Raw genomic sequence first — 12,775 nt, forward strand, 5'->3', positions numbered from 1 at the left:
ATTGTTACAATGGCCCCGATTCCTACAGATACCTCCTAATTTTATTTTAAGTTATACCCGTCATTTTCTTATCCGCCGAAAAGGTAAGGAAATTGAGATTGACAACTGTTAATATTAAAATGATTGTATTACCCGAGCGAATTAATAGGTATCTCACTCATATGCTCGTCTCACGTGTACCTACTGTCAACTTAATTCTGTCGGATTATTGGCCAATATAAAATTTAGGGAGGTTTTTTTTATTTCTGCCTAAAATTGACGTGTGTTCCATAAATTATGTCTGTCGATTACCCGTCCCTTTCCTTTTCGGCGGATAAGAAAACATAACTTAAAATAAAATTAGATGGTGTGTACTGGAATCAGCACCATTATTTGTTTTTGTAATGTACTTACTTAATCATTTTAGTGAGATTTTTTTAAATAATACTTAGGTTTTACAACCTTAGCTTTAAAAGCTGTGATCTTAACCATTTTTTTTTTGACGTGACTTATTGTAGATTTGCCGGATATGGTTCCGCTTAGGGACGGTACTGAAAAGTATCGGTGTCCAAAGGACGTAATATACGATCCCGACGACCCGATTACTCTAGCCATAGAGGCAGCCCATCAGCTCGCAACACCAAACACTTAAGGACCCCGATACCGACCCCGCCGGCGTGGTCGATGATTTCCCTTATTCAGCGCTTATCGCTATCGACCCACTAGGGTCGATTAATTCTTTCAAATATTTTTCCTCTCAGACGACGCCCTGAGCCGAGGTTCGCGCCCAACTGGGCACCCTCAGGCCTGTTGTCTTAAACGTTGCACCGGGTGAGAGCCTTCAGCGCTCCCCATTTGTCCGGCCAAGTAGCTAATGCCATCTTCGGCAAATCTACAATAAGTCACGTCAAAAAAGGGTACATCTCTTGATCACGTATCCGAGGCACGCAATCTCGGTTTAAATTTCGATTCACAGTTGAGATTTCATAGTCATGTGGTCGAAGTGGCACGAAATTGTTTTTATAGGCTAAAAGTTTTGTACCAAATCAGACCATTTATAAACACGGATATAAGAATTATGCTCTGTGAAACACTGATTTTGTCAAAGTTGAACTTCGGTTTCACTGTATACGGGCCTTGTTTATATGGAAAATCTGAAAAAATCATTCAGCGTGTTCAGAATGCCTGTGCACGTTTTTGTTTTCCGATTCCTCCTCGTACTCATATAACGCCTTTTCTCAACAATTCTAATTTGCTAAATATGCATCATCGTTTAAGTTTATATTTTGCTTGTCAACTGCACGATATTGTTAAGTTTCAAGAACCTCAATACCTCTTTAAAAAACTCTTGTGGCGCAAATCTGCGAGGTCCTGCTCAATAGTGATGCATCTGCCGCGACATAGGACTGCCGCTTTTCGTGGAGGCTTCAGTTACCGATCTAATAAATGTTGGAACGATATTCCACCGCCCCTTCGGAAGCTTACTTCCAAAATTACTTTTAAGGTGAAATATAAGGAATATCTTCTTAATATTCAGAAAAACGTCGGTAACTGAACTTTATACTTATTTCATAATTATGTTATACACATCTACTTGTCATATATTGTTTATGAATCTCTCTCGTTATCTGTTTATCTGTGGCTTTTATTTTACACATCTGTTTATTTGTCGTATCTATTATGTATACTTTAACCCCTTGGCATACTATCTACCTTTGACTAATACTTTCATATTTTTCGTAATCCCTTAATTCATATATTTTCTTCATAATTATATTTGCTTATTTTCTTATTTATTGTAAGTAAATCCCGACACTTTTTGTTGGCACGATAGTTCAAAGTATTTATAAGCGTAACTTAGGTACTGGCAGAATATCAGTGTTGCTAAGAGTGGTATTTCTACTATTCTTCGCAACAACATGCTGAGTCAGTCCCTTTTCCCTGGCAGTGTATTTTTGATTTGTATACTTATCTTTATCTTCTCTACTATTGTACTGCACTGTTTTGGGAATAAAGTTATTCTATTCTATTCTATTCTATTCTAAAAAAAAATACCGGAGATGGCATTAACTACTTAGTCGGTATGATCTTAACAAAAAGCCATTAAGTGTTATCGCAAAATGTTTCCGCGAAAACGTAATGGTAGGTACCTAACAGTTATAAAACTGAAGATAACCTTTAAAGATGAACTAAGATTAAGAAAAGTTATAACATTAGAGAAATGTTGAAAAGTTATAAGTTATTATATCCCCTGTTGGAATGTAGGTCTCGAATAACAGATTTCCCCTCCACCCGATCTTTTGCTGCCTCTGTAGCTGGCTCCCAAGTTATTCATAAACATAAACTGCCTATATACGTCCCACTGCTGGGCACAGGCCTCCCCTCAATCAACCGGAGGGGTTATAGAGCATACTCCACCACGCTGCTCCACTGCGGGTTGGTGGAGGTGTTTTTACGGCTAATAGCCGGGACCAACGGCTTAACGTGCCTTCCGAAGCACGGAATCATCTTACTTTTTCGGACAATCAGGTGATTCAAGCCTGAAAAGTCCTTACCAAACAAAGGACAGTCTCACAAAGTGATTTCGACCATGTCCCCATCGGGAATCGAACCCGGACCTGAGCCTAACGCTCTAACCACTAGACCACAAAGGCTGTTAAGTTCCCAAGTTATTATAGTAAGTATATTTTAACCGCTTTACCAATAAAAAATTAACAATAAATTTTCAGAATTGACACTCTTTCTGACGTTGTATTTAACGTAATGTTATTTTGAACTTTTATTAGACAGATTTGATTTTTTATTAGGCGTTTGAGATGGATTGCAGAGAGATCGCCCAGGGCAGGGAGAAGTGGAAGCTCAGAGGGGAAGCCCAGCAGTAGGACATTCCAGGCTAGTAAAAAAATACAGATTTAGAGGCCGTTTTTTTTTAATACTTAGGTATTTTTTTTTATTTTGAAATTCATCTATCTCTCTTCTTCATCGTATTATGGATCTTAGGATTTCGTATCAAAGGTGTATACGAATAAAGCTGCGAGCTGCCCTCTCATTACTTGTGTCTCTATCCACCCCATTAGGGATTATGGGCGTGAGTTTTTTTTAAATTATATCTTTCTCCTGCGGGTTTCCTAACATCGTGAGGAAACCCACATTCCCGAGAAATGCATTTTCGGAGGTATGTGTTAGGTAAGTTTTCCCTTCGCGGCTTGGAAGGGCAGACAGGCAGTCGCTTCTGTAAAAAATCGGACCTGTGAAATCTTCAGATCTTTTTTTTTTTCACGTGACTTATTGTAGATTTGCCGCAGATGGCATTCACTACTTGGCCAGAGCTAGGGAGATGATGATAATCTTTCTCCTTCTATTTATAAATCCTACACGTGTCCTTAAAAGCAGATCCTGTTTAATAACGATCAGGTATAATTGTCCGGTGCAATACATAATTCTTATTTATGTTCTAATAGGGGCATAGGCGGCCATTACTTCAAATTGATCGTCATTAGGTGACGTCAGTCACGTGAGACGCGACAGTTTCACACATGATCGGGTCGCTAATTGCGTGTGCGCAGCCGTTAGTGATGATGGTAGGTTATTTATAAATCTAATTACATTTTTGTTTAAAGACGCCGGCGCCGCCGTTAAGGGTTCGTGTTTCTGACATGAGGTCTATAATGTCAAATAGCAAATTATAAACAAACAAACAACTCAAACTACTTTTAAGAAGACAATTTTTATATATTTTGTATCTTTTATACAGGGTGGCCCAGAAGTTCACGTTCAAAATGAAAAAAAAAATAGAGATATGAGAAACACCCCCATGTATGTTCAGCGATTATTTCCGGTTTAGGAGATATAACCCATTTTTTACTTTTTTCAAGATTTTCTAACTTACTCCAGAAATCATTATTTTGTCACTATCTCTTTCTGAATAATTCTTTTTCATTGTCAATCATCTGTCCCTTTTCTTTTCCTCGCATAAGAATATAACGGGTATAACTTAAAATTAGGAGGTGTCTACAGGAATCGGGACACATTTGTTGTTCTCCCGCAGCTATTCTTGTGCTATCTCTGGGTGTGCAGTAAGAGATCTCTCTTAGAGATAAGTCATCCCTTGTCCAGTCCATTACATGCTTGTCCAACTCATCATGTCATCATCATGTGTAGCATCCTACATGCTACTTTTTAGGGAAAAATAGGGCAGTGGTTTCCCTCTTGCCTAACTAGTTAAGTGAAATAAATAATACATACATACATAAACTCACACCTATTTCCCACCGGGGTAAGCAGAGACTATAGAATTCCGTTTGCTTCGATCCTGACACACTTCTCTTGCTTCCTCCACATTCATCAATCGCTTCATACACGCACGCCGGTTCAGATTAGATCGTATTGAACCTTTTCTAAGGACATCTCCAATTTGATCATCGTAAGTCCTTCTCGGTCTTCCTCTGCCAGCCCTACCATCAACTTTCGCTTTATATACCGCTTTTGCAATTCTATTATCCTTCATCCGCTCAACGTGTCCAAACCAACCTAACATTCCCTTTTCAATCCTAGTCACTATATCGTCTTTTACACCACATCTCTGTCTTATGACACTGTTTCTCACTCTATCACAAAAAATAAATAAATAATATTCGCAAATAAATATATAATATTTATGGAATGTCACCACAAAACTGGATTAGATGCATCCATTATTTAATAGTTATCTACACTTAAGTATCTATTAAGTTAAAACGACTATCTATACTTACTGCTCATGCTAATTATAGAGTAAGATAATTGAATGCCGATAAATAATTAAGCATCTAATTAATAGTTTCGTCATAATTAATGATAATTGGTGAAGACATAATAATCACTTTAAGTTAGGCTCGCCTTTTTGGTGTTTTTATAAATTTTATTTAATTTAGTAGAATTAGCTAGTTTCTAACTCAATAGATAGCAGAAGAGATTTCATTCAGGTCTTCTTCGCGTGGGTTGTGAGGTGAATTACTCAACCTTAGCAACCCTGGAAATATTAGTAAGTAGGTAAATAAAGTTAAAAATAAGCAAAGCTGTGTATGTACTTACATAGAACATAGCTGGAGTAAGTGTTGTATAAACCTCAGTCTACCTCTTCGCAATACTTCGGTATGTTACGTCAGAGCCACGAAATCGTCTTCCTTGCCCGCTTTCTTAGAATACTAGTCCGAGATAAAGAGCAAATAGGTATGAAATCTTGATGAAGGCTTATAAACTCAGAGACTTGTCATCAATAAACTCACTTAGTTACCAACTTTGTCTACACGTGGAACATTCATATTTGTCAACAAGTAATGTCTCTGTCGTGAGAAAATCACTTATAAACGATTATCAGCAAATTATTGCAATTATTATAATACCCTCCGGTGATGCATCCAACCGCAAAATGATATCAATATGTGCATATATTAATAGGACATTTGTTTTACGATTATCTATTTGCGTATATCCTTTGAGAGTAAATGAATGGAGGTTTTATTGTACACAACATTACCGATGCAAAAATTATTGTACTTAATGCATTAGTAAAGACAAATGGAATTGGTTAGTGTACGTAATACAAAAACTCTTTAAATTATTCTGATGATGAAACAACATGATTATCATTCTTCCTAAAAACAAACAGTTCATACTAAAGAACATAGGTTTTTTATGAAAACTTTTAAAATGTTGACATAACTAATAACTTTCTTCGTGCTTACATTTTATTTAATAATAAAAAGGGTCCAAAGACACTCCCTTGCGGCAGTCACGCTTTGCAAGCCTCTTAAAACACTTAAAAGAGACAAAATGTTAAAACTGTGCGACTGAGAACTTATCTAAGCATCTTTAACCGCAAAGAATGTTACATCGTACTCTCGTGGTAAACATAATTCATAATCTGTGGGTATGTCATCTTTATAAAACGCTTTACCTCAGTCGTGAGATGATACGCATCGCGTCGACTTACGCGACCACGGAAGTAAGTTTAATGTATGCGGGCGATGTGATAAATACTGTCATTGGGAACATTAAATTGCTATGAATAATGGTTAACACATACTAAGTAATTAGTTACAAGTATGTTACTTGTTGTTTCTATTTTGTTGGTTTGTGTAATAAAGCTTGTCTCTACGGGCTATTAAATGGCTAAGACATTCGTATAATGTCAATTTAACGTATAAATGCAGTTACTAGACATTTCTTCTTTTTATTCAAATACATAACGTAACGTTTAATGTAATGAATGACGTCATTAAAAGTTAATAGCATACTAATAATCCTTTCAAATGTTAAATGAATAAAATGAAAATGAAAAAGTAATGAAATAAGTGAAAATAAATGAATATAATGAAATGAATGAATGAAATGAATGTTGAATGTTAGATGGTAAATTAATTAATTTAAAGTCAGTATGGAAGGCAGTTTGCTAGGCTTAAAAAAAGCTCCTCTCATCAAGTTTTGTGAAATATCTCCTCACGGTAATTCTATCGTGTTTGCATACCATAGGCTTAAATTAATTAGATATTGATCTCGTTCTTATGTTGCGTTGCCTGCCTCGACTGTTGTCTTTGTCATATTTGTTTTAACACAAGAATGGGTGTATTCAAGTCACGTTTCCGTTGGTTCTCACGGCGTACCGCACGCTTTAACAAAATCTGCTGCTGTTAACAAAAAGACGAGTTTTGTGGTAGATGCGTTTTTCCCATAGTCAGCGACACTAGTTTTTTATTAATAATTTTCTATTTATAACTGTCGCTCTCTATTTAGTGCTTGGTCAGTATTTTGAAAACATTAATTGGATTTACTCTTGTAATAAAATGCATTTCTGATAGCAGATAATCAGGTGCTTAGTACTTTGATACCTAGTACACTGTCTCCAATCATTAGGTTATCTTTTAAATTAGTTATTTAGTCACCGGATATCACTGCTTTATCTAATTACATATCTTTTGTCGATAGACACCATGGACAATTCATTAACGACATTTTCACGATACGGAAGCAGTCGTTAGTTTCCGAAATTATCGACGTAGTTTCTTAGGCTCACGCGCAAGTTCGCAGCCTTGCCGTCTTCCGTCAATTGTTTCCAATTCGAAACTTGAAAAAGTCACCGCCTTTACAATGTTTGAGGAAAAAAATACTAAGTAGTTAATTAAAATTCTTTAAGTTTTTATGGTAATTCAATTATCAATGCATTTGTATCGGCATATTGAGTGGATGCCCTTAAACTTAGGGAAGTGAAGGTGGCCATGCGATTTTGGACGTTTTGATGTTACCTCTTACTAAATACTATAAGTACGAAGGCTCAAAATCTGGTTGTTCAATATTTATTTTATGGTTCCCAATACGGACCGAATTTTACATTCTTTAACGCTTATCCCTACTTCTTCTATCGTGTGGATTGTGAGGTGGATTACCAACCCCATCAACCCTGGTGTCAGGGTTACTATTGAGCCGCCAAAGGCCTCTGACATGGCTCAAGTTACGATTACTTACTTACACCAGTAAGTAGTAAACGGGGCCAACAGCTTAACGTGCCTTCCGAAGCACGGACCACGGAACGATACTCCGTTCAGAGGTACATCCATCGTAAGATGATCTAAGTATATTTTGAATGTTTATTTATTGTTTATATTGCAGGAAGGCGAGGAAGACCTGGGGGAGGTGTACCAGGATGAGGAGAGCGGCGCCGCGCTGCTTATCAGGAGGCATCCCACACACGACAAGCTGGTGGTGGTCAGTATACGAGGGGAGGTCAAAAAGTTCGCGGAATAAGGGGGAAGGGGGTCGAAATTAAACACGAAACTATTTTTCCTTTTCAATATATTCTCCCTTAACCTTAACACATTTTCCGGATCTATCAAATAATTTGTTTATTCCATCATAAAAAAAAGATTTCTCTTTGCTGTCAAAATAGGCCGAAATTGCAGACTTGACTTCTTCATCATCGCCAAATTTTCGTCCACGCAGTTCCTTTTTCATTTTTGGGAACAAATAATAATCGCTGGGGGCCAAGTCTGGACTGTAAGGCGGGTGGTTTAATTTTTCGAACCCGCATCGGTGAATGGCAGCCGTCGCAACATGGCACGTGTGGACGGGTGCGTTGTCGTGCAAAAGGAGCACACCTCTTGACAGCTGTCCTCTTCTTTTTTCCTTGATAGCCTCATTCGATCTATCCAGTAAAGAAGCGTAGTAATGTCCCGTTATAGTAACACCACGATCTTTATAATCAATCAGCAAAATACCTTCTGTATCCCAAAAAATAGTGGCCATGATCTTTCCGGCCGATTGTGACACCTTAAACTTCTTTGGAGGAGGTGAGCCTTTTTTATGCCACTGCATCGACTCTTGCTTCGACTCAGGTTCATAGTGGTGAACCCAGGTTTCATCTCCAGTAACAATCCGGGCCATAACTTCTTCCTTATTCTCTCCACAGAGCTCTAAAAACTGGCGAGAACACTCGACACGCTCGCTTTTTTGAAGTGGCGTGAGCATTCTTGGAACCCATCTTGCGCTGACCTTAGTCATCCCAAGATGTTGATGTAGGATATTTAAAATACTTGTTTCGGATACACCGACCATTGCTGCAAGCTGCTTCTTCTTCAAGCGGGTATCTTCTAATACAAGTTTCTCTACTTTTTCGATGATTTCCGGTGTGGTGGCCTCAATGGGCCGTCCGGAGCGGGGGTCATCTTCAATCGACTCTCTTCCTTGCTTGAAAAGACTATGCCACTTGTAAACCATGGTTTTACCAGGGGCAGAGTCCGCGTAAACTGCTAACAGCTCTTGAAAAATCGTCTGAGCGGATTTTCCTTGCTTGGTGAGGAACTTAATGACGGCGCGGTGTTCAATTTTCTCCATATTCGCTGAGTTCTTCCCGATTCACTTGTTTGCTGGTCGATAGTTCAAACGTTAATGACCCGATTTGCTTCAAACTTGGTACATATACTGTTAATGAGGTGTGCAACTAGCGGCTACCTGTACGAGCAAACCAACCCCCTCCAACCCCTCCATTCCGCGAACTTTTTGACCTCCCCTCGTACCTGCTTGAAATTAAATAAATGAAATGAAAATAGCCTTTATTTATTGATTTCAAAAGTTACAAAGTAGTTAGTAGTAGATTTTCTTACGTTTAATTGTTAGTACGTAAGTATAATAGCTATCTAATGTTTTATATTAATATTTATTTAAGTACTTAAATCAGCATCCTTAGCAGTCAGATTGTCTCATTACATAGGCCTCCTCTAGCTCCCTCCATATGTCTCGATCTTTTGCTAGTCTCCTCCAGATCCTGGGAAAGTCGTCCTCCCATCTTTTAGTTGGTCTTTCCCGTTGTCTCTTTCCGTTCCTGGGATACCATTCCGTTATATCCTTATTCCGTTTGGCCCTCCTTGTTGTCATCATTATGACCATCTCCATTTTAGTATACCTGTTTAATTACTGAAAAAAAAAAACATAACATTCTTACGGTTAATTTAAACGGTAGGTAGTTCCCGACATACATATTTCCAGGTCGCATTCCCCAAAAATAATATAGATGGCGGTGTTGAGATTTAACGTGATAATTACCTTGTTTCTCATTACTCGGGTACATAATGGCGGACGCATTTATATAAAAATAATTGCTGCTTGATATTTGGATCACATTATGTGTAGAATGATGTTGCTACCTATATTGCTTCTCTTTATTTTTATCAGAATAATAATGGGTGGAAGATGTAATCCACCAATGGATATGTGGATGGGTGTGTGTGAGCAAAGTCCTTTTATTCCGGACGCCACCGCAGATGATCGGGCCGTCAGTGCGTTGCATTTAGAATACTTAGTTTTATTATTATTGTTTTTATCATTTTGGTTTGTTTTTCTTTTTGTTTTGGATTTTTTTTCTGTGCATTTATTGATTTCCGTGTGGTTTCTGTCCTGTGTTAGATGTAATGTACCTGTCTGTCTGTGTCTGTGGTGTCCGGAAGTAATGTTTCTTTCTTTAATCGTGCCTCGGTGTAATAAAAAGGGTCATCATTTGTACCCAAAAACAAAGATAAAAGATGCACCCAATGTGTCTGTTATCCATGAAATTAGAAGGTTAAACGAAGGAAAATCTATACAGCGCCATCTATATTGTGTTTGAGGAACGTAGCCTAGAAAGTCCCTCATTGCATATTGAATTAATTATTTTCTGTGTTTGCAATCAATTAGTCTGGAATCGAAACCCAACTTGATTTAAAATACACGTTGTTGTAAGTAATTTATCGCTTCTAGACAACTTAGCAACAAGTAGGTGCTATCCCATAAGTGGGCAAGTCACGTCCCGAAGTCAAAATTAGTTATGTGCAGACTTATGTCATGGGTTGACCTTGGATCGTGGTCGGAATAGACGCGTTTTAACTCGGAATCATAAATATCTGGGTGGTAACCTGATGAGAATCAAAGTCAAGTAGACTAGTTAGTACATGTATTTTTTTACTTTTATATATTGTATAAGGAGCTCAGTGGCGCAGCGGTAAACGCGCTCGGTCTGCGATTGTTGAAGTAAAGCAACTTTCGCAAAGACCGGTCATAGGATGGGTGACCACAAAAAAAAAGTTTTCATCTCGAGCTCCTCCGTGCTTCGGAAGGCACGTTAAGCCATTGGTCCCGGCTGCATTAGCAGTCGTTAATAACCACCAATCCGCACTGGGCCCGCGTGGTGGTTTAAGGCCCGATCTCCCTATCCATCCATAGGGAAGGCCCGTGCCCCAGCAGTGGGGACGTTAATGGGCTGATGATGATAATGATGATGATATATTGTATAAGAACAGCCTCCATGGTATAATGGTTAGAGCGTTGGGCTCACGATCTGGAGGTCCGGGTTCGATTCCCGATGGGGACATTGTCGAAATCACTGCTGTTCTTTGTTTGGTATGGACTGTTCGAAAATGTAACTGTGCTGTGCTTCGGAAGGAACGTCGTTGGTCCCGGGCTACTAGCCCAAACACCTCCACCAACCCACGGTGGAGCAGCGTGCGTGGAGTATGCGCCATACCCCCTCCGGTTGATTGAGGGGAGGCCTATGCCCAGCAGTGGGACTTGTATAGGCTGTTTATAGGGCTAATATCCGCACATAAACATAAACTGTTCAGAGCTCATCGTGACAGGTGTTCCACAGGAAAACTGCACTTAAGATAATAATTCATTCGTGCACTTTCGAATTTTATTTCATCATCATCATCATCACCAACTCATTAACGTCCCCACTGCTGGGGCACGGGCCTTCCCTATGGATGGTTAGGGAGATCGGGCCATAAACCACCACGCGGGCCCAGTGTGGATTGGTGGTTATTAACGACTGCTAATGCAGCCGGGACCAACGGCTTAACGTGCCTTCCGAAGCACGGAGGAGCTCGATATGAAGAATTTCGAATTTTATTTAAGTATTTTTATTTTATTTATTATTTATCAATTTTATTTGTTTATAAAAAACAATATTCGATCACAACAACTAACCAATAGGTAGGTTAATAGGTAAATCTATTTTTATCTGCACGACTCAAGACAATGTCAGCAGCTGTTTTGTATTGTAGATCCGGTAACTAATGTCAAATCAATATTGAAGATTTTTTTATTTCAAATAAAACTAAGACTTTTGGCATTAGTATGTATGTCTACAAACAAGTTATACATAAATAAAAACAACCTATATAAGTCCCATTGCTGGGCACAGGCCCCTCAATCAATCGGAGTTTGTATAAAGCATACCCCACCACGCAATTCAATAAAGGCTTAACGTTCCTCAAAGTGCCAAAAAGTAAGATGATTCCCGAAGCGCGGAATCATCTTACTTTTTCGGACAACCAGGTGTTACAGCCTGCAATGTCCTAACCAAACAAAGGACAGTCTTAAAAAGTGATTTTCGTAGTGAGTAAAGGACGATTAGTTTAAGTTGTTACACTAAAATTCGGTTAGTGTCCGCCCGAATCGGCACAAATGGGGGGTGAAAAATACCGAAGCTATTCATCTAAAAACAGCAATATAGCTATTTGACATTTCTTGATATTGCGCACTTACTTTTATATGCGCAAATGTCAAATTGCAATATTGCTTTTTAAAAGAAATGCTTCAATGTGGCCTTTTTAGTCCCCCTCTTCTTGTGTGTTCGTACGTATTCGCACGAGACGAATTTGTACGCAAACGACGTCTGAAGACGTCGACGTCTAACCTTTAGCCTTTATGTACAGTCATGAGCAATATAATGTACCCACTTTAGGACTCTGTCGCACTAACAGTTGTGACATTTAGTGAAACTTACAGTTCAATTTGTCAAAAAAGTTAATGTGACATGGTACCAAAGTGTATACATATTAATGCTCGTGACCGTAGGTACCTAAACGTATTTTACTCCCAAACCATTACAAAAACATTAGCCAAACCGTGTTGGAATGAAAACTCCGCGAACGGGGCCAGACCCCCGATCTTATTGTTAGCATTATCTTTATCTTGTGATTGTCGTGGGGTTGCGCAAGCGCCGACCTTAGTCTACTTGCCGCCATTGTCTCATGGTGTTCGGCACTTTGGCACAGATTAAATAACAGTGTTAAGTTTTACAAAACGCGTGTCCTCTAGTTTTGAGAGGTAAGACCTTGGCGTTAAAAGGGTTATGAGCTGTATTTTTTAGCTTGTTAAGTAGGTACAAAAATTTTGCGATATCGTTAATATTTTAAGTAGCCTACGGAATTAACAAAATAACTAACGTAACATAAGCTCACCGTAATAAGGACTACTAAGTACAGAACGGTAACTATCCGCTCCCCAC

At 38.6% G+C, this 12,775-nt stretch overlaps 1 protein-coding gene across 7 annotated transcripts in view; it reads left to right on the forward strand.

Moving 5' to 3' along the window:
• The window catches only part of LOC126376487 (A disintegrin and metalloproteinase with thrombospondin motifs 16), a 196,654-nt gene that overhangs the window by 153,082 nt on the left and 30,797 nt on the right, over positions 1-12,775 (forward strand). For all 7 annotated transcript variants that reach the window (XM_050023904.1, XM_050023905.1, XM_050023902.1 and 4 more), the window contains one exon: positions 7,627-7,722. In XM_050023904.1, the coding sequence (XP_049879861.1) occupies positions 7,627-7,722 (96 nt within the window). The remainder of the gene's footprint in view (positions 1-7,626; positions 7,723-12,775) is intronic.

This window comes from Pectinophora gossypiella, chromosome 21 (genome assembly GCF_024362695.1).
Source record: "Pectinophora gossypiella chromosome 21, ilPecGoss1.1, whole genome shotgun sequence".
Taxonomy (NCBI): domain Eukaryota; kingdom Metazoa; phylum Arthropoda; class Insecta; order Lepidoptera; family Gelechiidae; genus Pectinophora; species Pectinophora gossypiella.